The following is a 27,961-nucleotide window of genomic DNA, read 5'->3' as shown; positions in this document are numbered from 1 at the left end:
TTCTTGGTTTTCATTTTTCCCCCACAACATCTTCTCTACTACAATATAGTATAGAGAGACGCCACTGCGAACAAAACAAAGGAAAGCAACAATAATACACTAACCCTCGACGACTGAATCGCCAAGACTGCGTGTGTGTGAGTATCCGCCATGAGAATCAGCTTCTCATCTTCGCTGTTGTCCTTATTTTTCACTGTATACCTCTCGCTGTATTTCGCCGCTACGCCGTCTGCTTTCCAGTCCGACGAGCTCCTAGTCGACGACGAAGAATTCGGCATCGAGGGGGGCCGATCTCCCGATCCGGCAAGCACAACCCGACCCACGTATACTCCGCCGTCCACTCGGAAGCGGGCATTTGAGTCGGGTTCGGATCCGGACTCCAAATTACAGTTCACACTCGAGCACGCCTTCGGGGACTCCGACTTTTCGCCCGCCGGCACATTCTCCGCTCGGCTCAAGACGTCGACGCATGGTGGTCAGGTACTTTAGTACTTAAAATATGGGTCGAAGTTTGGTTGTGCTGTGGGGTCGTAGTCTATGGAGTGATTTAGTTATACGAATATGATGGTAGTATGGATGAATTCAGATGAACTTAGGAGAGATACCCTCATGCATTGACATCTGTACGTATGACGAGACTATTGAGTATTCTTAACCTTGGACTGACGTTTAAGCTTCCTGCTTAGCATGTTTATTCTATTCTTCGTTTGGGATCATATTAATGTATTTTGGGTTTGGTGTATTCATCATATTGTAGAAGAGCTTCAAAACCAGTGGGATATTATTGTGCAGTAGTTCTGGTTCATTTTGTTAAAAATTACATTGATATGCCGTTATCTCATTATTGTAAGTCATTAACAATGATAGTAACAGAGCCAATCAATTAATAATGCAAATGAGGTTTTTCAAAGCAACCAGCGGGACAAACCTCGGATGCCTATACAATTCTTTAACAGTTGTTTGTTTTTGTTTCCCTGCTGAATTTTAATAAGTCATGATCCACGACAGACACTTACGAAGCTTCGGTTCTCAAGGAATGTCTTCAGTGAGACAGAGAAGGAGAATTTCAAAGTAAATCTCTTTGGAAATTCTTGTCCTTTAATGTCTGAATTTTAGAGTGCTCTCAATGTAATTGATGACATTTTATGATCTCACAGAGACTTTTGGAAGGAGATGACTTCTATAGAATAAGACTGCCATCTAACGTGCTAAGCCCACCTGGCAGAGAGTATATTATCTCATCTGTGAAGGCGGTTAGTTTTTATTCTGAATATGATTCTGTGCATTTAGGAGTATATTACATGCTTGCATGTTTGTGTATTTCATGTTCTTTTGTGGAAGACTGATGTGTCTATGAATAAAACAAATACATATGTACACATTTAATTTATCTTTTGACCTGCATATTCAAGAGGGTGATTTTTACATTCTAGAGTTGGTGATATCTGTATGATTTATCAGGGAACAGGTTGAACTTTGTTAGTTGAATGCTATTTGAATGATTCTCTTGAACTTGCCAAATTCTTTTCAGAAGGTTCTTTTTCAATAGGATTTTACATGGCTTTGAAAAGGTGAAAATGGGATCTAACGTTTTCTTTTTAGTTCCAGTTGAACTCACTGCATTTCTATTATTTATTTTGTCAGTAAATCTGTGGTAGAGTGATATCAAAGTACTCAAACTTTTAGTTTGGACTTTAAAATGCCAAGTGTGAAACCTGCATTTATTGGGATCAGGCACAAAACCTGCCATCGAGAACTTTGATGTTGATATTTAACTTTAATGAACTTGTGCTGTTCATTATTACCTATTTACCATGGGACAAACCCCCTTTACAACTTTTTTGACTTGTATTCCTCCATCAGAATCTGTACAAGTTACAATTTAGTGGTTTTTTTTTTGCATGTTTACAGTTACTATGTAACAATGTAATAATTGTCCATCTTTTCCTTGCAGAGATGTCTGCCACGGGAAGCATTGGATGAGTATTTTGTGATACACATGGTAATAAATCCCTAAACAACTGTAACTGTATATAGCTGCTATAACTAGTTTGTTATTTCATCACATGAGGCTCAGTTGACATTCATGTCCAGTGATGTCGATGAGAAATTGACAATATTTCCTGTGTAATGGACCAAAGCTTCCAAACAACCTTCAGTGACCTGGAATGCAAAAACAAAGTCTATATTTCATACTCAATGAACCAAACTTTTAATGGCTCTGTTCCCCAAGACACATTTCCTCTTTCCCAAATATCTTAAAAAGTAATGCATCAATATTACATCAGTGATTTCTTGTTTTCTCAAAGGGCTAGCCTTAACTTTGGATTTGATTTATGTATTGTTTATTATTGTTATGGAATGCAGGAGGGTGTAAATATATTGGCTGTTAATTATGGTTCCCCAGGATCTTGCCAGTATCCCCGTCAGTTGAAACTTGTAAGCTGTCCCCTGCAAACCATCTAGACTGTTAATTATCCTCCCATGTTTTCATCATAAAGCAATGTGGTTGCAAATTTTTACTGTGGCTATTATTGTTCCAACTTTATGTTACTTCTTGCTGTTTACCTTTCAGCCTACAAAGTGGTCTTTTAAGTCACATACAGTCTTGAAGAATAGTGAGCAGGCTCCTAGGTAAGTCTTTCTTGCTTGGGTTTTTAATCCTGATTAGTAGATGAATGATTTATTTTATGTAGTAACTTAATATGTTTTGCAGCATTATGAACCAAGTGCCGAAATAGTCATTTACACATGGCAATCTAATAGCGGAAACTCAATGGGATTTCATTCTATACCAGTCCTTGGTCTTTTGTAGTACACAAGTGTCCAAGCACCAAATAGCACGACTTCATATCTGGAGAATCATAATAATTCCTCTAACCTTTTAAATATTATGATTTGTTTTTAATTTATGGGAAGCCACTTCAGAGGGCAGAACAGGATGACACAACCTTCTATCAGTCCATATATTGTCTAATTCTTGACTCTCTGATTTACTCTATGTTATAATTGGGTTAATATTTTGAAGCAGAACTCCAGTATTTACAGACGAAGCTGTTGGAGAGAATGGAGAAGGTGAAGAGGTGAAGCCACCAGAGAGGTCCTTCTGGGCTAAATACGTAAGTACAAACTGTTAGCTCTTCATGACTTTGTGTTGATGTAATGGTTTTCGCTTGCTCTTTGCATAAGGGCTCAAGAGAAAAACAGTAGTTAATTCTATGATTGTTTCCGTATTTGCAGTGGATGTACTTGATTCCTCTTGGGCTCATTGTCATGAATGCCGTGACTCAGGCCATGAACATGGCTGAGGAACAGCCTAATGGGCAGCCAGGCTCACAAACACAAGCAGCGGTTGCAGCACGTGGTCAGGCTACTGCAGTGCGAAGAAGATGATCAATTTTTACAAAACGTTTGAGTAACATATCTTCCAGGTATCTGTTCATTTATTAATTACTTTTATGATTTTCCTTTATTTTTTTCAGTCGTGTTCTTAGACAACCCAATATGAGAATTGGAACTAATGTGTTCTTTTCCATTGACTGTTTTCAAGTATGAATCCAGTGCATAAAAGATATTTATGTTAACCCTCAAGTTGGTACTGTTTTCTGCTATGGGATCCAATGTGCCAGACTTTGGGTGTGGGTGGAGGGCCTAATTTGAGATTTCCATACAAGCATCACAAATATATTGCCATATCCAAGTTAACTGCAGAGAGGGAAATACAGATCTCTTTGCACATGATTTCATAATATGACCATTGGTTTCCACCATTGAATCCTCACGGAGTTAAATAGACCATATGAATTTCTTCTTGGTTAAAAAGGGATAATTCGTGGCTTTTGTCATTATCATTATGATATTGAACTTGAGCACATCCAGCACCAGGGGTTTTGTCATGCACCTTTAAGCACATAGTACTATTTCTTGCATGTGTGATGTGTCCCCTACATTGGTGGTGTTGGTTTTTCATATGGATTGTATTGTACATTTCCTCTGATTGTATCTTATGTTCTTTAAGATAGAATGAAGGCAAGCAGAACTATCAATATTGTTACAGGACTTTGGATAAATAAAAATTGTGTTTTAGGATGCCAAAAGCTGCCCAATACATATCTGAAGAAACGCCATTTACTATTGTCTGTCATTATTGTTAAGACAAGCATTCGCATTAATAAGATGTTTGAAAGTTCATATGATAACAAAGTGGTAGGTAAACTTTTTCAGAAAAGAGCGTATAAAATTTTAAAGTATTTAAAAAATATTAGGAAATTGTGAACTAAAGAGTTCCTAACAAGAGTTTAACAAATTCCTTCAAATTAATTACAATATTTTCATTGGTAACATCTTATAAACTCCATGCTATTTGTAATGTGATTAGTTAGCATGCTAGATCTTACAAACTTCTGTAATGTGATTGATGTAAAAGTGCTCCTTTGTATTACCATAATAAAGAGGACCGTAATAACAGCCCCCTGATTTCCCTTCAGTTTAGAGAAACTGAGAAACAGAAGAAACTATCATGTTTGTTGCATAATTCCATGAACCTTGATTCTGGAAGCCTGTAAGATGCATCCTCTATTGAACCGATTGGTAATGTTGTTTCAAAAACTGCAGTTTATTGCTGGTATATGACCACTTGATGGTAAGATTATTGATTTTGAGCTGGAACTGCTTATGGAGAACAAGGCCTCCTACAGTTGGAAAGCGTTTATCATCATGGGAGCACTCTTGCAGGGGATTTAGTTCCAAAGAACCCAGGGTATTTCTTCTGTAAAACGACGAACCATTGTCATTTTACTTCTTTTGCAGGATGTTCTTATAATTGGAAGAACGTACATTTCTTCACGAACTGCTCTAAGCAGAAGTGGATATATATTTGTTTAGACAAGACGAAACTCTGTACTAAGTTGCTTCTTCAGTTGGTTGGGTTCAAACGTGTACTATTTTTGTTCTATAATGAGCAAGTGCATCATAACTTAGTTTCTTCACTGGCATGTGCCAGAATTCAGACTCGGTCTATCAGGTAGAGTTGGTCCGTTAAATTTTTCAATATCAACTTATTAGTCCTTATGTCAACAACATTGAGACTACGAACGCTATGATGGATTATACCTAAAATGCTTGCTAGGAGTCTCAACACACTTGAGAAAACATATTTGTGCTGTAATATTGTTCAAATACTCAAAACATATTTGTTTAATTAATATTTTGTGCCTAAGTAATCGAAATATGCGTTTTTTTCTATGCAAATAATGCTAGTGCTACTTGTTCAATATCGCATAAAACACGCATAAAACACTTATCCGAAGACTAATGAATTTTCATGCAAGGGCTTATTTATTTATTTGGACATATATGAATATAAGCGTGACAATTATATATTAACTATTAAATTTATTCTCAATATTATTAATGGAAATGGGGCGGGTGAATGAGGGATGAATTTTAATTTTACGAAGCCACTTAAGACTCCGATCTTGTCTTGAATCTGTCCTAAGGGCATTTGGAAGATGTTTATAACATTTTAATTTATTTTAAATGCTTTTTTATTTCAATTGTTTATATGTTTTTAATGTAATAATAATTTAATATATTTTATAAATAGTAATGTTAATTTTTTAAAAAAATGTCACTTAATTGAAAAAAAAAAAATTTATGGATTTCGAGTTTAACAAGTGCAAAATAAAATAAATAATTACACCGTCTCTAATTGGTGTTAATGTAATTATATGTAAATCTCTTATGATTTAAGAAATTAAATTTAGAATTCTTGATATTTATTTTCGTCTAACAGATGAATATATCAAATCAAAATTTATATTGAACCTCAAGAAAAAACGGTATGATAACAAAAAAATAATATCATAGTACACTTAAAGCAAGATTAGTCAATCACTGTAGTGCAAATTTATCGAATTTGTAATAAGTAATTAATAAGATAGAAGGGGTTAAATATGAATTTTCATTCAATTTTTTTGTAATTTCACTAAATTTCATAAACTTTAAATAACGATAAATTTATTTATTGGATAAAAACAAATATCGAAAATAACAAATATAATTTCAGAAGTTGTAAAAAATTAATATATAATTATACCAATATTTAAGTAGACGTTGGAATTATCCCAGATAAAAAAAGAAAAGAAAAATTAACCCGCCGACTTCGGATAAAAGAGACCACACAACGGGTAGCATCCTACGCTCTTTGATCCATTTCAAATATTTCAAATCCAACTTCAATTTGAAAAAAACGGTAAACCCCACAAACCCATTTTTCAAATTTTCTTCTCTCCCTCCTCCTCCTCTCTCTGTCTCGCTCTCTCTCTCACATCGCCCCCCCCTCCCTTTCTCTCACACTTTATTCAGATTTAGTTTCGGAAACAAATCAAGAAATTGTTTGCTCAGAGTTTCTTCCAGGTGAAAGATTGTCGATAATTTAGTGTTGTATTCTTTTAATCTGAATTTTTCTCCTTGAATTTTCGTAATTACGGTTGCCTTATTCATTCAGTCGGTGGATGATGATGAACTGTTGTTCACTGGTTTGGCTGATGTTTACATCGAGTTTAACTTTCTGTTGTTGTATTTACGGTTTGAGTATCTTAGTGTGACTTATTGATATTTGCCAATTGTATGTATTATATTTCAACTCCGCAGGTTTGGATTAAATGGGTGTCGAGAACTATCATGTCATAGAGCTTGTGGGTGAGGGATCGTTTGGCAAAGTGTATAAAGGGCGGCGTAAGTTCAGTGGCCAGGTGCGCATTTTTGGTTCGCTTGCTATCTTTTATGGGTTGATTGATCTTGCTCTAAGTGTATTTTGATATTGTTTTTGTTGAGATCTGCAGACGGTTGCTATGAAGTTTATCCCCAAACATGGCAAAAGTGAGAAGGATATTCTGAACTTAAGACAGGAAATAGAGGTATATATATATGGTTTTATTATTATTTATGATACTGGTGTAAGTGAATGTGGGTTCCATTAGTGTACTGTGATAGTATAGGACCTAGTGCAGTTGTGTTTGTTTGACTTTGAAATGTGTAGTTATTGGGTAATTATGTTTGGATTATAAAATTTGGCTTGCATGAATTGCTGCAGATTCTAAATTTGGATGTCATTTATTTGCCACAACATGTACGATTTCATGGTTCTTGTTATAATCATGCCTTAATGCTAATTTTGGCTACTTTGATTGCTGCAGATTCTACGAAAATTGAAGCATGAAAATATTATAGCAATGCTGGACTCATTTGAGAGCCCACAAGAGTTCTGTGTGGTTACAGAATTTGCACAGGTAATTCTTACTTTGACTTGTCGAGTATCTCCACTTGATTAATTCTTCTTAGCAGAGAATAATGTTGATCCAGATAGTTAATGTACACAAAATGCACCCAGCATGTGTAAAGTGATAACATGATTAGTTAATGAGTTTATATATTCCAGGGTGAGCTTTTCGAAATTCTCGAGGATGATAAGTGTCTCCCCGAAGAACAGGTTCAAGCAATTGCAAAGCAACTGGTATTCAGTTTTAACATTTCTACTTAGCATTTAATGTGATAATTTCATATGTAATGACTGGAGCTGGAATGTTTTCATAACCTTTCAGCTTTCGATTTATTGGTTTTAACTTCTTGCTTTTCAATTATCAGGTGAGAGCATTGCATTATCTCCACTCAAACCGAATAATTCATCGTGATATGAAACCACAAAACATCCTCATTGGTGCTGGCTCTATTGTTAAGGTCTGTTGGTTGAATAGCAATTATTATATGTTGACATTAAATCACATTTATTCTATACATATTCTACAATTTACATAAGAGCAGCTATGCTAGGTTATATCACAAAATAAATTGTATTCTATTCTGTAAACACAATAAATCAGCCAGATGTCTTAATTTTTTTAATTCTGCTTCTATTTATCCATTAAATAGCTCTGCGACTTTGGTTTTGCTCGTGCAATGTCTGCAAACACAGTTGTCTTGCGGTCCATAAAAGGTACGAGGCTCACTATTTGAATCCAGCTGTTATCCCCTTGCTGCTAGCAATAATGACTGCTTGTTAAGTGGATTCTGATTATTGGTTTTACGAATTTATATTAGGAACTCCTTTATACATGGCCCCAGAACTAGTACGAGAACAACCGTACAACCACACTGCTGATCTCTGGTCCCTTGGTGTTATTTTGTAAGAAACACATCCTTCGTTTTGTATGTCAACAAGGCACATCTCACATCTGAGTTATCTTTGTAAAAAATGAAAATACGTGTCCAGCTTGCAATATTTTTGAGCATTGATTGCAGTATTTAGCCCCTCCTTAGCTTCCAAAATCAATTGTATAAGATTTACCTTTAGAATAAATGTTAAAGAAATGGGCCTCTTGTCAGCATAGTGCATTCACATGGAAATAGTCTTGGAAATTCTACAAGCAGCAACGAGGGAATTTTATCAGATAATCAACTATCTCAGAAACTTGCCAATCCTTCTTTACTAGCGTTGATAGTATTGCTAAGGAAATGATTTTTCTTGTAAGCGTAAGAAGTTTCGATTACTTCCAAAATGAACACATTTTCCCCTCTTTATCTATGCTCTTTCCATGTACCCTCAGCTTTGTGGGCCAATCATGTATTTAGCTAAGCTTATGGAAGGTTTATTATTCCATCAGCTGTGTGTCAAGGGATTCTGCCCCTGCTGTATCCGGCTTCCCATTATTCCTTTCTCCCCTTTTGCTGGCAAATTTCTGCTTCCTCTTTTTTGAGCCATGCTAATACCCCCAGTTATAACCATACAGGTATGAACTCTTTGTTGGCCAACCTCCATTTTATACGAATTCAGTATATGCACTTATCCGGCACATCATTAAGGTACTGTCCTATTTTCACCAGTCAATTTTCATGACCTTCTTTAGGATCATCACTTAGTGTCCTTTGCAGGATCCAGTTAAATATCCAGACAATATGAGTTCAAATTTCAAAAGTTTCTTACAGGGTTTGCTGAATAAGGTATGCTTGCAAATGTAATATATGCGCAATAACTCCCCTTTTTCTGTGTCAACTTAATCTTACCTGCTTTCATGGGAACAGGTTCCGCAGCACAGACTAACATGGCCTGCTCTTCTTGAACATCCATTTGTTAAAGAAACTCCTGCAGAAACAGAAGTGAGCGGAACACTTTCCTTGTGTGGATTAGGTTTTGAAGCCCTTGGTTTGTTTTTTGCTAATATTTCATGCAACTGTTTGTTTTTGACGTAATAATTATCAGGAGAGATGTAGTTTGACTACAGCATCTACAAGAGGGTCTGATGCAGCTCTGAGGCAAGAAAAGAATGTGCAAAAGCCAAATGGATTGACTGTGGCAAGTCCAGAGAGTAAGTCCTGTTTTATTCTTCAAAAGCTATTAATGGAGAATTACAAGTCCAAAGAGCAAGTTTTCCATTGTTCTCTAAAAGGTATTTAGTCAATCTAAACTGATCAAATTATATGGTTGCAGGTAAAAGCTGTTCTCCAGCTGGTGGTGAAACTGGGAATATCCAGTGTTCTCCGACCAATCCTCATTCTAATGGAGCTAACTTTGCAACAGATAATGCCATGCCAAGGGAGGAATTTCCTGGTTTTCCTAATCAGGGAGGTGTTCTACAGTCAGGTAAATTAAAGGAAGCATGTTCTTTTGTTGCATTTTCTTCAACATTCTGGTTAGCAGACTGTATCAAAGTACCGACAAGTTTTTTATGCATGGCAATTCGTTTGTTTAGTTTATACTGAAACTGCTTTTTTATATATTTTCATTCATCTTCACTTATTTACTTTGGGCAACTCTAGTCTCTTTCTCTTTTAACCGGTAGCACCATGTGAACCCTTGAAAGGTATCCAGTCTTTTCTAAAGAAAGAGCTTATATGATAATATATATATTTTTTAGAGGGAACTTTATCTTCATTAGGTAGTTTCTTTAAAACTTTGTTGAAGTTCCAACTCTGAAAATGGAAGGTGTTTTTTAAATGATTTCTAGGTCCCTCTTGAGCAATTTGGTGTATGGATAATCGATAACCAATCCAACTACTAATTATATCATTAAATCAATTATTTTGTTTGATTGGTAGAGAGAAATAAGTTTGCATTAGCACCTGCATTGCTGTCATAGTTTCTGGCATATTATATTTAATTGCACGATTTGGCCAATGCCTGGATTTTCATTAGTTATCTAACACATTGAGGAGGATAAGGCATTTCAACAATGTCCTCCTTCCTTCTCTGTTTTCTCCTGTAGCTCTCCTTTGCCTTCTTTTGAAATCTGTTGGTGCAAATGTTTTCTATTAATGTATGGTTTTGATGCTTCTACGTATGCAACATCCTATCAGTGATATGTAATATGTATATGCTATTTGTCTACTCTGAAATGGTTCTACTGAACCTGTTTATATGGCCTTGTTTGTGTTCAGGTTGCCTAGTGTTGGACCGGTTGGAGAATAATTCCCGCACAGTTAAGGGTGCAAAAATAATTGGTCAAGATAATGAAGCATTGGCTGCTATTTTATTACCATTGAAAAAGTTGAGTGATGGATCCCAAAACTCTTGCAGGTAATTAATTTCTTGGCCTCATCTTTTTATTTATGATTTATAGAATATGTAGCATCCTCTAATGGCACTAAGACTATTTTTCTCCTAAATACCACACTTAAAGCAAATCTTGTTAATGCATGTAATCCAATCCCTGCGGAGTATATATAATATATATGCACGTAATCCCATCATCACCACTAGAAAATTTATCATCTCATCAACAAAATTATATGTGTGTCTATAAAATACCATAAAATGGAATTGTTATAATTAGCTCATGTGCCATACTCATTCATATTTATACAACCCCAAAATGTGATTTCTATTTTTATTGATGGGTGAGGGAAAAACTGCATACTGGTGTGACTTGATTGAAATGTAAGGTTTGGACCTAGTCTTCGGGTGGGTAGAGATCTACGTGAAAAATGTTAGCAGACGAGTGAGCCTGCAATTCAGTAAGCAAATAATCGGCACTATCGATATATGTACATCAAATGTAGTCCAGACAAGATAAAATGAACAACATATATAGAATATAATCAATTTAATTCCAACACAACTAACTTTATTACATAGCATAGCTAACTCTCATAACAAGACAATAAATTAAACTCATCTTTTCCTAGTCTGCTTACCACAAGGTGATATAGTGTTTTTCGCCACTAACTCAATCTCATCATTTATTATGTAATGTTCAAATGAATTCCCTTGACACTCCATACAGGCTCATCGATCTCATTTCGTATCATAACTCTTCCAATTCGCATTATAGTTCTTTTTATTTCATTTTGCCACACAAGCTATTCAATAGCATCAAGGATCAAGGGGTATTTATATCATAAATATATTCAATTTCCGCCACTAAAGCCATATATGGACACATTTTCATTTACAAGCACTAACAACACTTCATTTAATAGATGTAATGTTTCAATGTATTTTCTCATTTCACTTTTTCAACATAATCATTCAAATTAAGTCATCCACCACCCATACAGTTCCATATAAATCAGTTCTAGCACAAATCACAGATATAAAGTAGTATCACGAGAAAATAAAACATATATAGATAATACTAATTATTTACTTACCTCGATTTTACAACGCTTTAATTGCAAATAGACAATTGTACAGTCCTCTACTTTATCCACGAATCCTATAATGAGTTGTAATGCATATAATTTATATTGAGAATATCGTACTTTCTAAATGGAATATTAAATATTATTCGTACAATTTCCAATAATCTTTTAATATTTCATTCTATCGAAATACAAATCTTCGTTCTGTTATTTTTAACTAACTATACTTTCTAATCTTTCTAGGTATATATTTAATTTATTGACCAATTTATAAGAATTCATTTAATCAAACCCCTTATATTTTTATAACTATCGTTCTTAATATTATTTTGAAATTGAATTATTATGAGAATCTCATATTTCCTTCAATAAATACAATATTTTTCAAACAAAATTTTCTAATATTTCTTAATCATAATTTCTGAATATTTTGTAAATTTGCTATCAGTTTCTTGTTAATATAGAATTTAATTCAAAACCCGTGCATATAATTAAGCATCTAGTCAAAAAAAAGTAAACGAGTCATTGGGGCAGATTCGCCCTGATATCAAACCCAATCTGCCGAAGTAAACAAGGCCTAGTCTTGTGTATATCTAGCATAGTTTGCATGTTACTTTGTTATATATTTTACTTCATTTTCTTTCAAGTTGAAGATTCTCTTATAATCATTTCATTTGTGAGCAAAATACTACAACATAATAATACTTTTCGTTTCTCATATAGGGATCAGGATGTTGTGACTTTGAACCAGTCACTAAGAATACTCTCAAATATAATTGTAGCTGGAGCTGTCAATTCAAAGGGGATTCTGGATGAAATAATTGGTGGACTTCTTGGATTTGCTTCTGCTGTAGTTCGGTTAAAAGTATCTGATGGAAATGACTTGATGGCAAAGGTATATCTCTATTTTTCATTCTGATCATGAAATATCTACGAGTTTGTGTGTGTTTTTGTATGTTTCTTTGTAATCTCATACATGTTAGTTGACAATATTTGAACTTTCATGTTGTTGCTCGGAGGAGATCATATAGTTGAAATTCATGCCTTATGAGCAAATTTTCTTGCTTGTTGGACATAACCACCCTCTCCCTGGGTAGCTGAAGGAAAATGCAATTGTTGAATTTTAATGGAAGCTCAGGCGTCAAAATTGTATTTATTTTATTTACCTTTGCTCGACTTTCTTAGCCTTGGAGAAGTTCCTTTCTTTGTTTCAGCTAGTGCGAGTCCTTATGCATGATGCTCAATACATTTTGAATTTCTCAGAGCTTCTCAATCGTGAAAAGATTGCTAGATACCAACGGAGCTAGTATTGGTGATCCTTATTTCAGACATTGGGTTACCATAGTCGGATTATATTCACAGGTTACTTTCATTGCTTTGTAATCGCTTTTGTTTAGCAGGAACTATCAAATGCATTTGCTTTTAAGCTCTCTCATATTTAAAATCTTCAGGTTGCAGGTTGCAGTGATGAAGTGTCTGGAAGAGTTCTTTATGAATGCGCTTCATGTGTTGCAGTCATGTTATCTCAAGTGGCACAGTCTCTTAGAGCATCTACAGTCACTTTGCACCCTGAGGCAGCTTCAGCCCCGTCAGTGGTGAATAGAACTATTCAACAAATTTTGGACCATGCTAGGTCTTCAGGTGTTCTGGATTGTTTGTGCTTGTGCTTGGAATCGTCAGGCTTGAGTCTCATATCAGGATCTACGAATTTGCTGCGAGCTGCCTGCGAAGCTTGTAGGGGAATTTGGTCACTTATTGATGCATTTGAAATTCTCTCCATGAAACAAAGTGCACTATTTCCACTGAATGCTTTGAGGAGCCATTCTCCACTTCGGCTTGACATTAATGAGCATGACGAGCGACCATCACATGCAACAAATTCAGGAGAAGTCATTGATGCAATCACAACAGCATTTCTGAAGTCGAAAGCCATACAGGTTGCTGTCTATTTTTGTCTCCACCAACGTCACGAGATTGGTCTCTGTGCTGGGGTGCAGGTATGCATTCTATTTTGACACCTTTGTTTTGTGGATGGGAGTTGGTTCATCCAATTCTATTCTGTTATAAAGTTCATCTACCAAAGTTGTTCATCAGTCGCTTTCTATTTGATTACAAGTTCATGTAGGTATGCAATTTATTTTGACATCTTTCTTATATGAGTACCTTTGTTTAGTGGATGGAGGTGCTTTCATCCAGTTGCTTTCTATTCTATTACAAAGTTCATCTACCAAAGTTGTTCATCCAGTCGCTTTCTATTTGATTTCAAAGTTCATGTGTGAAGTTGTGTAGTTAGGGTTCTGGTTCTGATGCAACTCTTTCTGTTTATTCTGTCATCTGATGGTATTAGGCTCTTATATCTTATGTGTGAAAATAAAATGACTGGCTTGTTTTATTGCAGCTTATTTTGAGATGTTGCATGCACAGCGAACTTGTTATGAATGTTCTCTGTGGGTTGCCAAGCAAATTACCTGTCACTACTGTTGTGAGTGGGGGTGGAGACGGCACAATCATTTCAGAGATCTTCTCCATACTTTCATTTTGTGCTGCTTCAAATAAAGAAGCTAATGACACCGAAGCAGATAGTTCAAAGCTCAAAATCATGGATACACGTGCCTTGGTTATGAACTCATGTCTTCTACTTGCCACAGTTGCTCAGCATTTGAAATCATCTGGAAGAAATTCTGCACTATTTATGCTGACATCATCTTCAAAAAAGCAGTTTGCTAGGCTTTCTATCCTTGCGCACCATTTTTCTTCAGATGAAAGGATGCAGTCCTCATTGCAACCTTCTTGTGCAGCTGCCATGCTAGCTCTGGCATCGATTTTGACCCTTGAGAAGGGAACTTCGGTTGAAAATGCCATCTCTGAGATCGCTCTTCCTTTAATTCCACGAACAGCAACACTGTGTGACCATCTCAGAGGTCCAGCAACTGATGGAAATGCAGGGAATGTTAGCATGCTGAATGGGCTGCTCCCCTGCAGGCATGGCATCAGGGATGGCTCTATTGGGCTGTTGGAGTCCAGACTGAACTGGGGAGGACCTATGGCTGTGCAACAACTATGTGCAAGTGGTGCTCCACAGCTTCTTATTGATTTATTGGCTAACAACATTTCAAATGCTTCTCAAAAAGGATCTGTCTGCTCACAAGACCAAATTGGATTGTCGCCTGCTGGCGTTGTGTGGACTGTTTCTTCAATATGTCAATGCCTTTCTGGTGGAGTTTCAACATTTCGTCAGATTTTGCTAAGGGCAGAACACATTAAGTGCATCACTGATTTAATATCTGACGCTCATCTTCAGCTTGTTAAGTCCTGGACTGGACCTGGTGGAGGGAAATATGGTGTGAGAGATACAATAAATGCGGTGATTGACCTCTTAGCGTTTCCTTTTGTGGCCTTACAGAGTGCACCTGGTTTCCCTTCTGCTAATGCTTCTGTGAACAGCGGTTTCCTTCTGAATGTGGGCTCTCCAGGTGGAAAGGTGTGTGCTGAAGACAAAGACATGATGAAAACAATACAGACAAACATGAAAAAGTATATTCAGATTCTTCTGGAGGTCAGTTACAGATGTCTTTCTTCTTCTTTAATTATTCGAAGATGTGATCCATGATTTTCTTTCTTTAGATACCTTTTGTCTACTGTGTTGCACATTGTGGAGCACAGTCAGTTTATATTTCTAAGACATGTCTGAACTGAATTTAAGGACTAGGAGATTGTCATATCTAGACTTTATATGACCGCTTAACAATGGAAATTTTGGAATTCGTGTTTTGGCAGTGTCTCCTTTTAGTGTCGACCTTCAAAGACAACCCAAATTAGAGAAAGAGTACCATCAAACATCAGGGAGTTCCCGAAATGATTCTTTCCCCCTATTTGAAATGTATATACGAAATGCAGATTGTATTGTGAATAAATAGTACGGCATAGTGCCAGGCACCCACTGTTTTTAATGTTTTTTCTTACATACTGGAACATTTTATGCTTTCATTTTTTGAGGCAACATTGATTCATAGAATGACTTGAACTTTATTTTGCTCGACATGATCAATTTCAATCATACGACATGTACAATTTTGAGGTGACACATTCAGCTTTATTGTTTAATGGATGTTGCTTCTGTATTCATAGGTTGAAGTTGCAGCAATCATTCTCCGCTGCTTGGACCATATGGAGTTGAAAGATGTTGCCAGGCCAGTTGCATTTATTGCCAAACTTTCCACGCAACAGCCACTTGCTGCTCAACTTGTGGGCAAAGGCTTATTGGTTCCAGCCAGAGCAAAAAGGTTGCTTAGCAACCCCTGCCCCAGGGAAGTGACCATGGATTTTCTTATGATTGTTTCAGATTTAGCTCGAATGGACAAGGTATTGGCTATCCATCTAGTTGAATATTCTCTTTCATGTTCGCTAATATTATTTGTGGTGGTTAATTTTTACGAACTATTGAAATTACGTCTTGCTCACATAATGGTTTAGGCTGAGTTCCTATGTACCAATTATGACCAATGGTATGCTTTCACTCCATTGCCTCATTGACAGCTTGTTTCTTTCCTTCCTAGAGATGTTTGTTTTTCCATCCAATTCATGCCGGTATGTTCATACTTTAGGCTTAGGGGTCCCGTAATTAGAAGATGGTAAATAGTAATAGTTTTCTGTCCTGCAAAGACTTTTATCCAAACTTTATCCTTGCTGCTTTTCTATGAGTTGAGGAGGAATAAGTAAGATTTTGTTTTTATTATATCTTTATTTTTACTTGAACCTGAATTAAAAATGGTTTTACTCTGAAAGCTTCACCTCTTTAGCCATCTTGAAAATGCATGATCTTTTTTCATGGTCGTTTCTAATGGAAGAATTATTTCTATAGTGATTCAGAAATTCTTTTGTTATTGCATTATTGAAGCACATATATTGCAGTATTTCTAAGCAAAAATGTGTATGCAGATGTTCTATGAGTATATCAATGCAGCAGATATCTTGGAGGATCTGAAGCACTTTTTGACACATGAAGATCCAAATCTTCGTGCCAAGACCTGCAGTGCTATTGGAAACATGTGCCGCCACAGTTCCTATTTCTACAATTTACTGGTATAGAGCACATTATAAATAAGGGTAAATTACAACAACCTCCCCTAAGGTTTGGCATAATTACGAATACCCCCTCGTTGTTTGAAAAATTACCAATACCTCCTTGATTTTTAGAAGATGATTCTATTTTTTCTTATTTGAAAGTGAAAGGCCTTAGATTAAGGATTTCTTTTTGTCCCTTAGTACAAGTACTAAGCTCTGAAACCCCTCCTAGCTAATGAGGAAAGTCCTTGGATTTTCTAGAAGGCTTTCAAGAATCAACCTGGGACGAAGCCTTACTTGATTGATACTATTTCGGAAAAACCTTAGGGGAGGTCATTGTTACTTTAAATAATTTCATCAAATATTAGGGGGTTATTTGTAACTTTAAATGAAGAGGGGTGTTTGTATTTATGCAAAACCTTAGGGGAGGTCATTGTAATTTGCCCCAGTTATGACAATAGAATTCTAGTGACAGAATTACTCCCATCTTTGATTTTAGATTGTGAATTCAGAGGTGGAGTGGTAAAACTTGTTTTCATTTTCTGGTCAAATTATCTTCATAACTTAGTCAATTCAAATTTATTTTAAGGCAAAACATCATATCATTGGTATCCTCATTGATCGTTGTGCTGATCCTGACAAACGGACGAGGAAATTTGCTTGTTTTGCTGTAAGTATCTCCTATAATATATGTGTAGTTTCCTTTTCCCAGATGGTTAGAAGTATTTTTGTCTTGAGATGCTAGTGACCACACAATCTTGGAGTAGCTAACTAGATGAACGTATGCCTGTGCAGGTTGGAAATGCTGCCTATCATAATGACTCGTTATACGATGAACTCAGAAGAGCAATCCCTCAGCTGAAAAATTTGCTGCTCTCAGAAGAGGAAGACAAAACTAAAGCAAATGCTGCAGGTGCTCTTAGTAATCTAGTTCGCAACTCCAACCGTCTTTGTGAAGACATAGTTTCCAAGGGAGCAATGCAGGTTTGCTTCTCATACTTACATGATTTTCTACAGAATGTAGTGTGTATAACCATGTTGTACATGCTAATTTGGTTCTCTAGTAATGCCAAGTCTTGGGACTGATGGTATCTTTGATGATTGTTGGAAATATGTCTAGAGAAGATGATATTCTTTATACTTCTATGTGTTTTGAAAGGAAATAATGGTCATTTCAGGCATTGCTAAAGGTGGTGGCAGACTGTTCCGCAGTGGCATTGAACCCAAGGAAGGATGCCATAAACGAGTCACCTCTAAAGATAGCCTTGTTTTCACTGGTCAAGATGTGTGCTTATCCACAGTGTAGGCAATTTATTCGCTCTTCGGAACTATTTCCTCTGATAGCACAGCTTCGGCAATCACCAGAATCCACAATAGCGAATTATGCCTCCTTCATCACCAGTAAAGCTTCAGAATCCTGACACATCACTAACAGTTAAAATATGAAAATTGCTATCTCATCCTCAATATGATGTTGGAAATCACTGTCATTAGGTCCTTCAAGCAGATTTTTGTAATAATTGTTTTACAAAAATCTGTATGCATTAGTATGCGATGTACATAATCATCTCCAGGAAGAAGTTATCTTTCATTGTTTCCACCATTCACTCATATGGTATGTGTCAATAATTTGATGAAGAGGAAACCATGAAATGAAGCGATATTTTTACACAATTTCTTGTTTTTCTTGTCCAAGTCAATGTAAACCACTGTGAGCCAAGTAGAATTGGATGCATTGTGGAGAGCAAGCATCTTTGTACATGCAATGATTTCTCTTGATCGGTAAGGCAACTCAACTAGCTTCTTGTACTGGTTCTTTTTCGATAGTATTGTAGCATAACTTAATCCAAAAATTGTTCTTTACTAAATGTTCTTTATGAATCCTCACCTGCAATGTTCTCTTTCTGTTTGGTGCAATGGCTTTTTACCAATTGCTCCGGAAGCTGCTGATTCTAGAGTTGCTGAAGTCTAGACTAATAGTACTGCTCTATTAAGCCTCTTTCAGGTTTATTTTTCATGTTGTGTTTACATACTCCCGTCCACAGTATCATTTCACCAGATTTCCAGTTGATAAATATGTTTCAATATTGCCAGCAACAACAAGAAGAGTATGATGATTTGGATATACGAGTCTCCAGCCTTGTATCACTCTCCGAAGACTACTTCTTTACCTCTATTTGGCACATAGTAGTTGAACAAATTTCAAATCTCCGGCATATCATTTCACCAGATTTCCAGTTGATAAATATGTTTCAATATTGCCAGCAACAACAAGAAGAGTATGATGATTTGGATATACGAGTCTCCAGCCTTGTGGGTTAAAATAGAAATAGATTCAAAGCATTCACATATTATTGGAATCTGTGACCTAGGAGAGCAGGAATCCATCAAGATGATATTGTCTTTCAAGCAAATCACGGTGATATGATATTTGAAATGTCTTTCTGAGGCAATAAAGTTCAAATCTATTTATGAAATTGATTTACAACTTTCTTCACTGTAGATCACTCCCTGGAGTGTCCATGATTAAGAAAAGCTTGCCATACTAGGCAGCTACTCAAGAAATATAAAGGAACAATTGTTCAAGTTTATTAGTGATGGAAGCATCTGATGCCCAAGATCATTTTGAATTACCAAAATGTTTACAATTCATCCAATTAGAGACAAAACTCCTGATATAACCAGGTGATACAAAGGTATGAAGAGATGAGAAAGGAAAGCACAAGAGTCTTAAATGAATGCATCAACCTCTTTTTGATTAAACTTCAACTGGAGTTTCCATCACTGGAATTATGAAGAAGAGCAATACAGCTTGCAAAATGCATGATACATTTTGACAAGAATCCACAGAAAATGTTAGACAAAGAAAGATTTTCATACTTCAACCTGCAAATAATTTCTTTTTCTCAGAAGAGATTCAAATATTAAAAACTTGTCTGGCATTGGCTAGCTGGATTGAAAATAGGAAAAAAAAGCAGGCTCTCCTCTATTTTGCCTGAGGGTGAGATGCAATGAAGTCAACAGCAAGATTGATGGTGTTGATTTTGTCTGCTTCGTTGTCTGGAATCTCAAAACCAAACTCTTCTTCAAGAGCCATCACAATTTCCACTGTATCTAAACTATCTAGGCCAAGATCATTCTGGAAATGAGCATTTGGAGTAACCTACAAAACATGTTAAATATTAAGCAAAGATGGCAGGCAAATCCATTTGAAGTATCACACAAAGAAAATGAGAAAGAATGCAAGAAACATCACAAAAGCAGCTTATCAACCAATACCACAGGAAAGTGCAAATAATAAAAGCTTAGCAAGCAGAAGAAACAGCACACAAGTCCACATAAAAATTCTCTCTCAAAAATCATCATTTTCTGGCAATCACACAACAACTAGAGAAACTGTTAGTGTCGAGAGTCCATCTCAAAAAAATCAAAGAACTGCAGCTGGCACACTGATTTGCACGTCTAAGTGGGAAAGTAACTTTAAACGCTGAATTTCCCTTGAAGATAAATTGCAGCGGGGGAAGTATCTTAATGGAGTTAGATGTCTTACACATTCTTTGTTAGGTCGCTTGTCAGGAGTACATTTTAACCTCCACAGTATCTCCAACTTAATGAAGTCGAATAATACATGTGAAGCAAATTGTCTTGATTGAATTCCTCATGGATAAAGAATTATAATGCTTTGATTAGAGAAATCATAGTTGGAAAGAGAATGTGCTCAAGTAACAAAGATGGTCAAGGATGAATATGACAAAGGCAAGAAGGAGTTAGCAGTTTGATGAAAATAATTAAGCTTGATATGAGAAGAAGCTCATCCATAACATAGAGGCATACATATTTATATCCTAATCCACATCTGCAAAGAAAACTATGCAAGTAGCCAATCAGGTACTCCATATTTTTTTATTGCAAAGATAAACTCAATGACATGGTCTAATGACCCAAACCAGAAATCTCATTTCTCCCCATAAAACTGCAATAAGTGCATGAAATTTATTTCTCTGACAAGAAACTCATCCATTTAGTATCCATCTCATGGGATAGCTTAAATGATTAAATTTTACGCATCCATAATATCCTGGGATTACAAAACTAATTAGAACTCAATGCAACATAGTCCAAATTCATAAGGATGTCCCACATCAGGTTGAGGTAAATCATATTCATTCTCAAATTAGAAACTATTATCAGTTCATTTCGAGGCTACTCAAAGCAAAATTAACCAAAATCAGGACTACAACATGAACTCTTTCTATCATAAAATCCCGAGTGGAACATTGCAACGCCGACCAATTTTACATCTAAAACTTGGCGATGCCAACCAATTCCACCACCAGCTACTGAACGAAAAAATGCAAAATTTTTCCACATGTCCACCATCAGTCCACGAAATAATCGAACAATATCACAAAATAACCCAACAGAACAGCAAAACTCGTACCTAAATATCACAAGATAAAACATATTATTTAAAGAAAAAAACAAAATAGGCGAGAAATAACAGGGCGGGCCACCTTGGCGGGATCGACTTTCTGGAAGTTCTTGACAATAGAGAGAACACGATCAGTGACCTCAGACTTGTCGAGGAAGGAGCCCCTGGCTTCATCGCAGAAATGGCGTCTGATGAGCTGCGACAAGCCCGCGGCGACAGGCCTAGGGTTTTGAATTGGGAGGACGTTCACCCTCAGGTACTTGAGCAATGCATTTCTCGCCGCCATTTGGTGTGTGTATGTGTGAAGAGAGAGAGAAGCTCGTTGGGGTTTTTCAGTCGAAAATGAACCTCAATTTCTCTAGAATTTGCTTCACATAATAAGGGAAAAGGGAATATTGTAGATTGCATAACACCCCTTATATTTTAATCAAATAGCACAACATCACTCTTTTTTTCATAGGTCACACCTCTAAAATATGAGTTAATTTTTTTTAATATTATTTTATATTTGCAAACTTACTTGATTATGTAAAATAAAAACAATATTTTAATTTAAATAAAATATATTATTGATTAATATAATATATACTAATTAAATATTAAAATAATAAAAAATTATATCATCTTTTTAAGTTATATTATTTATAATAAATAATATTTAAATTAAATCTAAGTTTACAAGAATTTTGATTTTTTTAAACAATTTGAAAAAATTAAATAAATTTTACTTCAATTTTGTATACTTAAATTATTTTTACCTTTTGTGTGAATACAAAAATCATCTCTAACAGTAAAAAAATAATGATAATTTGTGTAATAATACGAACAACAATTTGAAAATGATGTTGATGTTTTTTATGAATGTATTTGTAATTATTAAAAATATATATATAATTTATTTGTGTAAATAAATAATATGTTAGGGGTGTAAACCCATTAATTTATTTCACATAGAAGGAAAAAAAAAGGCAGATTTGTGCTAAAAAATAATCTAGAACTCATCGTAATTTAGTTCACAACGAGCCGACTTCTGTACTGTTTCTGCGTATTCTGGCTATAAACTCCACTACCGAATCTTTGCTCCATCAGAAGCTGGAAAATCGAGAACTGATGCTGAGCCTTATATTTTCTTCATTATTCGTTGTTGTTTCAGCAGCATTCTTGTTCAGATTCCTCAAAGCTGATGGTACATCTCGTCAATCATCACTTTTTTGTTGTTTGGTTGATATCGAGTGATTTTTTGGTGCTTCAGTCTGTTATTCGGAAACATTGTCTGAGATTGTTAGTTAGAGGTTCTATGGGTTGGAATTTGTGTCAGGGGATCTAACGTTGCTGTCGAAGAAGCACGTGAAGCGCGAAGAAATTGAGGATAAGGTTTGGGAGATTGTTAGTTGCTTATTAGTTTCTCGTACTTGCGCATTTTTTGTTGTTTTGTTGGGAATTAGACTTCGTTTTTGCGTGAATGAACAGGTTATATGGATTACTGGAGCCAGCCGCGGTATTGGTATGTGGTTTATACCAGTAGTTCCTTTGAACTATTAGTGCTGATGTGATTGTTAAAGATAGTAATGTTTCATTGTCATTCTTGCAGTGTGAGTTTGTAGTAGGTCAGTTTCTTTAATACTAAGGCATGCAATAACTGGTATTGGTTTCATAATCTCTCGTGATTATTTCATGATATAGCACAATATCACTGATGTGGTTCCACGTCATGATGATTATTCACCAGCTTAGTTTTATGAATGGGGCACCAAGCATCATCATTTGTTTCTTTTGGCTAGAAATGATTTTCCTGCATTTAGTTTTGTTTACGCTAGGCATGTTATAGTCTATTTGTGTTGGAGAATTTTTAAAATAGCCCGTGTGGATCTGCAATAGAGCGCCCGGCGTATAATTTAGTATACCAACTGGCTTGCAAGCTCATTTCTTTCAGTATGGCTTTTCTCTGTAACTGTGTTAGGTTACAGCATAAGTTCAGCTTTATACTCAGATGTATAGTATGTTGATTTCCTCAAATCTGGTCAGAGTTCTTAAACCAGTTAGCCTTCTACTGCTGTTACTCAGATTGTGAAGCGCTCACTTGTTTGATCTTAATATATCTGATGTAAGGGGAAGTTCTTGCTAAACAACTTGCACAATTGGGAGCAAAGCTCATTATCTCTGCTCGAAATGAAGTGGAACTGCAACATGTCAAGAAACAGCTAACTGGTTGTCTTTTTTAGCCATCTTATTGCTGCTTATAATATGCGCATATCTTATAATTATGTCATTACCTTGATTGCTTTTTTATGCTAAGCCAGGAAAACATGCACCAGATGAGGTGATGATTTTGCCTTTGGATTTGACTTGGGGGGAGGAATACCTGGGAGAAGCAGTACAGAAAGCAGAATCATTTTTTGGTGGTGCTGGTGTGGATTACATGTTCCATAATGCAGCATTTGAGCGCCCAGTAAGTATATGCATGCTGCAGTGACAATGTATTAGACAACAGTTCAATAAAACTGGATATATGCGAGCGGAGCTGTATTCATATTTGGTGGTTTCTCTGAATTTTTATGTTAACAAAGATTTGCTTTGAGCTGGTTGTTTGACTTTGTTGCTTCTTGCAGAAATCAATGGCATTAGATGTGGCAGAAGAAAGTCTTAAGGTATCATATGCTACTGCTGAGTCATTAAATATTTAGTCCACCTGTTGGATGTTTGTTGTTTTCAATTTTATTTGTTCAGATTGAAGGCTAAGTCTAGTTTATGGGAACCTAGAAACTGATTTTAGATATATGACGCTTGATGAAGTTTTCCGGTTAAATGCCACTTAAAACATATGAAATGGAAGTTGGAAAGCCTAAAGAGTAATTATACTTTTCTCTTAAGCCTAATTTAATGAAGGAACCGTGGCATCTATTGTCTCACACTACTCTCCAAAGAAATTACGTAGGATAAAACAATTATGTCTATTGCAATACAATGGTTGTCTGATTCCTGTTATTTTAATATGGCATGGTAGTTATATTAGTTGCACTAGATGGATTTATTGCCTTTTAGGTAGGTTGCTACCTTCTTGATGGAATCAGGGTGTTTACCGGTGGATTGCTTTTGTTTGTCATAATATGAACTGTCTGCCAATAGGAGGTGAAGAGATTCACAATTAAACTAATCCAGATGCTCTGAAAAATGTGAAATTTAACAGCCGCAATAATCAGGCAAATAAATTCTAGTAAAATTTTGTAACGGTGTATGCTTCATTTTCTGATTAGATAAGGCCAACAATCATGCTCATTGGCATTTATTTTCTTTCTGAAATTGATGAAGGAAGATGAAAGTTGATTTTAGGACAACTAACAAAGGCATTTGATGGTGTCATGATTGATGGGAGGAGAGGGTTTGCTAACCGCTCTTCTTAAATAAATACTGCTGTCTGTAACTGTTCTAGTAGAATGCATTGATAAATTCTTCTGACGTAATTATTTTCTCTCCATCATCTAAGGGATGCATTAGATAAACAATTTCCTTTCCAACAGTTAAGCTGACATTTCAGTTTTTTTTGTTACTGCTTCAGTGGTATGATGCTCGTATGACTTGCATAGCTTTTGTGTAAATTAGTTGGCTTTAAGATTTATATCTTGTTATGTGTCTGTGTTATCAGGACATCTTAAGGAGAGTGATCATTTGAATAATCTGCTTTCTTATTAGGCAACATTTGATGTCAATGTTCTGGGGCCAATATCTCTGACAAAACTCCTGTTACCTCACATGTTGAAGCGGGGCAGAGGACATTTTGTTGTGGTATGTTTTTCTGGGATTGCTTCCTGAAATTCTTTAGTAGATTATTTCATCATTCAGAAAATATTTATTTAAGGTTGACTCAATTTTTCCTTCATAAAAGTTCTCGCCTTTGGCTGCTCTCTGTATGTAGATGAGCAGTGCTGCAGGCAAGGCGCCTGCACCAGGCCAGGCTGTGTACTCTGCCTCCAAATTTGCTGTGAATGGCTATTTTCACACCCTTCGATCTGAGGTATGACTTCACGTTATAACACTAAATTTTTGCTCAAGTGTGGATCCAGTTCAGGGTATTTTAAGTCTACAACTAATTCAAAGTACTTCTCGATTATGTTGACCTACATCTGTGCTTTTTGGGATTTGAACTGATAAACACCTTTTTTCATCTTTGAAATTTAGTGAATAAATGTGGCTGATTGTTCCAGTGCAATATGTTGGACATGCTCTGCTACATAATGTGTGCTCTTCAATAGAATTTTAGGCAGCAAATTTTGTACCAAATTTAAAATCAATAACTGGTCAAGTAATTGGGTGGGATGACCTTGTAAAACCTGATAAGTTAAAGACTTGAAAAAAGTGACATTTTCAGAATTATTCCTTATCTGAGTCTGTAATCACATAGTTTATATTGGTTTCAGCTTTGTCGAAGAGGGATCAAGGTAACTGTTGTTTGTCCGGGGCCTGTGAAGACGTCAACTAGGACTGAAGCAAGCACGACAGAACAGAAAGGTTCTGGTGAGGTAAAAGTAAAGAGTATTCTATGCGATGATACCAATAAATCCTCATAGGGCCTCAATTTTCTGAAAAACATTTTACTGTTCGCATCATCTATTGTTCATATAGACCTCATAGGATGTGGTCTGATGATTTGGCTCCTTGGTGGAACAAAAGGACAAAATTTTTATTCCTCAACCATGTGGTTTGCTTTTGTAGTTTATTGTTAGCATTGTTTATGAGATAACATAAATGCTGATACCAATAAATGCTGATAGGGCCTCAATTTTCTGAAAAACATTTTACAGTTCGCATCATCTATTGTTCATATAGACCTCATAGGATGTGGTCTGATGATTTGGCTCCTTGGTGGAACAAAAGGACAACATGTTTATTCCTCAACCATGTGGTTTGCTTTTATAGTTTATTGTCAGCATTGGTTATGAGATAACAAAGTAGATTGACATCAATTATACTATCACATCCCGAAGCAACCACTGTTGCTAGAATCAATTCAATCCTAATGTTATATGCCAATGCAACAAGTTTTTGCCTAGCATAACCTTTACATCTGTGTATCTGATAGCCGCAATAGAAAATATGATTCGACTAATACGTTCGTTCATTGATTTCCAGAAGCGAGTATCAGCAGAGAGGTGTGCTGAGCTCACGATAATTGCTGCAAGCCATGGTCTGAAGGAAGCTTGGATATCATATCAGGTATGCCCATTGAAATATCAATCCCATTTATAGTCTATTGAAGAATTACATTTGGGATCAGTAATCCTGTGGCGAATACATGAATACAATCCAAACCTTTTGAGGTTTGAGGAGCTAAAGAGGCAAAAGCTGTCAGATACCTGTCAAATAGTTATGAGCTAATGCCACAAGTCCATGACTCTTTGGTCAAGAGGATTTGCTCATGGACATGGATTATTTAGATAACGTGCAATGGGCTTGGTTTGTGTTTCCTTACTTCCATTTTGCTATTCTGTTTGAAGCATCTAGTAGCAACCCTTTTCAAGTTATCTTTATCTTGTTGAAATCCTAACTGCTATTTTTGAGTTTTCCTCTTATCCTCCTTTTTCGTTGCAGCCCGTGCTTGCTGTCTTGTACCTGGTGCAGTATATGCCAACGGTTGGATACTGGCTCATGGATAAGGTAACTTTACATGCCAAGAATTTTTTTTTACCGTCTTGCATCTGCAACATGTTTAGCTACCTTGAGAAGATATACCTGCAGTTGTAACCGGTCCATACTTATCCCTTGCATGTGTATAACCTTCCCATCAGATCTGATTAAAGCTGACTCCTGGTGAATACTCTTGTGCGTGTAAAAATCTTGACAAACATTTCTAGAATCTAGATGTCCTATAGAACATTCAGTAGTTGGTATTTGAATTTGAACTAAGAACATTGCAGAACTAATTTATGTGCATCTCATTTGTTGGCTGAGATATTGAGATTATGTATTCTCACAAACTTACTCTATTCTGATGGCTCTACTTTTCTGCTTTCTTGTTGCAAATTGCTTTAGATTGGGGAAAAGCGGGTAGTAGTTGCTGCTCAGAAGGGGAACACATACTCAGTAGGCTTACTTTTCGGGAAAAATAAGGAATCATGAAACCGATAGATGATCGATGAACACTGGATTAAACTTTGAAGGAGAGAAGAATAAGAACACAGCTCTTAAAATGCAGGAAGGGACTAAATGTATTGTTCCCTTCTGTGCCCCTCGTTCTTTTTTGGGTGTTTATGAACTTTCCCGCTCCTGTGCACCTGCCCTCATGTATTGCAGAAAAATCATGTCTATTTTGTGGCAATTTTGCTGGCCTTGGATAACCTCCAAGTTACAGGCAAATGTAAAAATTGTGATCCCAAGAAATTTGCTCCAATATTTCATAGTTTAGATGAATTTTTCAAGGTGTGGTTATTTACTTATGATCTTTCTGCAACTTTCTTTAAGGTTCTTGCATGTTTTGTCATGAAATGTTAAAAGAAACTACCATCTTCAATTTCATGTTTCTAGAAAAGGTTACTGAGCATCCTTGCCCATTTTGTGATGTCTGAATTTCTCATCGGCTAAATACGCATTTCAAGTGAACTTGATTGTGATTGCTTTGTAAAGTTGTTTGATACTCATCAGGCTGAGCTTCGACATATTGTATACACTTGGAGTTGGTAAAATTCACTTCCAAACATACTGCAAGCATGGTGTTTGGAGAAACTTCCAAGGTTTTAATCGATGTTTGTTCTGACAGTCTCTAACAGGAAAAACAATTCTTGCAGTAAAGCAAGTGATCATATATTTATAGTAGGAAAGATCTCAATTTCTTGC

General features: G+C 36.0%; 4 protein-coding genes across 5 annotated transcripts; 3 read left to right on the top strand and 1 right to left on the bottom strand.

Annotated features, from left to right (window-relative positions):
• Positions 1–41: 41 nt before the first annotated feature.
• LOC105166868 (ER membrane protein complex subunit-like protein) lies at positions 42–5,008 on the top strand. The gene is made up of 9 exons (XM_011086366.3): positions 42–480; positions 1,009–1,071; positions 1,158–1,253; positions 1,955–2,002; positions 2,368–2,439; positions 2,576–2,634; positions 3,032–3,119; positions 3,241–3,431; positions 4,615–5,008. Exons 1-8 carry the CDS (start codon positions 151–153, stop codon positions 3,391–3,393), a joined length of 909 nt encoding a protein of 302 aa, XP_011084668.1. The 5' UTR covers positions 42–150; the 3' UTR covers positions 3,394–3,431; positions 4,615–5,008.
• A 1,216-nt stretch (positions 5,009–6,224) lies between these two features.
• Positions 6,225–18,588, top strand: FU (kinase family with ARM repeat domain-containing protein). 2 transcript variants are annotated; one of them, XM_088882640.1, is made up of 24 exons: positions 6,225–6,253; positions 6,367–6,417; positions 6,655–6,755; positions 6,846–6,920; positions 7,200–7,292; positions 7,442–7,516; positions 7,648–7,740; positions 7,933–7,996; positions 8,101–8,185; positions 8,790–8,862; positions 8,932–9,000; positions 9,082–9,156; positions 9,260–9,365; positions 9,488–9,640; positions 10,435–10,573; positions 12,361–12,532; positions 12,901–12,999; positions 13,089–13,634; positions 14,036–15,193; positions 15,766–15,999; positions 16,576–16,719; positions 17,291–17,371; positions 17,497–17,685; positions 17,880–18,588. In XM_088882640.1, exons 3-24 carry the CDS (start codon positions 6,666–6,668, stop codon positions 18,120–18,122), a joined length of 4,056 nt encoding a protein of 1,351 aa, XP_088738766.1. In that variant the 5' UTR covers positions 6,225–6,253; positions 6,367–6,417; positions 6,655–6,665; the 3' UTR covers positions 18,123–18,588. The 2 variants fall into 2 exon arrangements, with proteins under 2 accessions (XP_088738766.1, XP_011084671.1); XM_011086369.3 differs by lacking the exon at positions 6,225–6,253 and having other exon boundaries at positions 6,261–6,417.
• An 843-nt stretch (positions 18,589–19,431) lies between these two features.
• MTACP2 (mitochondrial acyl carrier protein 2) lies at positions 19,432–21,514 on the bottom strand. Its single transcript, XM_011086370.3, has 2 exons — positions 21,216–21,514; positions 19,432–19,864 (listed from the first exon to the last, which is right to left on the bottom strand). The coding sequence occupies exons 1-2, from the start codon at positions 21,417–21,419 to the stop codon at positions 19,688–19,690; spliced, it is 381 nt and encodes a 126-aa protein (XP_011084672.1). The 5' UTR covers positions 21,420–21,514; the 3' UTR covers positions 19,432–19,687.
• Positions 21,515–22,090: 576 nt separating this feature from the next.
• Positions 22,091–27,546, top strand: LOC105166871 (NAD(P)-binding Rossmann-fold superfamily protein). The gene is made up of 12 exons (XM_011086371.3): positions 22,091–22,319; positions 22,452–22,507; positions 22,604–22,637; positions 23,243–23,341; positions 23,434–23,582; positions 23,743–23,781; positions 24,824–24,916; positions 25,047–25,145; positions 25,549–25,650; positions 26,261–26,344; positions 26,720–26,785; positions 27,161–27,546. Exons 1-12 carry the CDS (start codon positions 22,244–22,246, stop codon positions 27,245–27,247), a joined length of 984 nt encoding a protein of 327 aa, XP_011084673.1. The 5' UTR covers positions 22,091–22,243; the 3' UTR covers positions 27,248–27,546.
• Positions 27,547–27,961: the final 415 nt, after the last annotated feature.

Source organism: Sesamum indicum, linkage group LG7, assembly GCF_026168435.1.
Source record: "Sesamum indicum cultivar Baizhima isolate 11 linkage group LG7, ASM2616843v1, whole genome shotgun sequence".
NCBI classification, from domain to species: domain Eukaryota; kingdom Viridiplantae; phylum Streptophyta; class Magnoliopsida; order Lamiales; family Pedaliaceae; genus Sesamum; species Sesamum indicum.
Note: the sequence above shows the minus strand (reverse complement) of the source record. Positions and strands in the feature narration are given on the sequence as shown.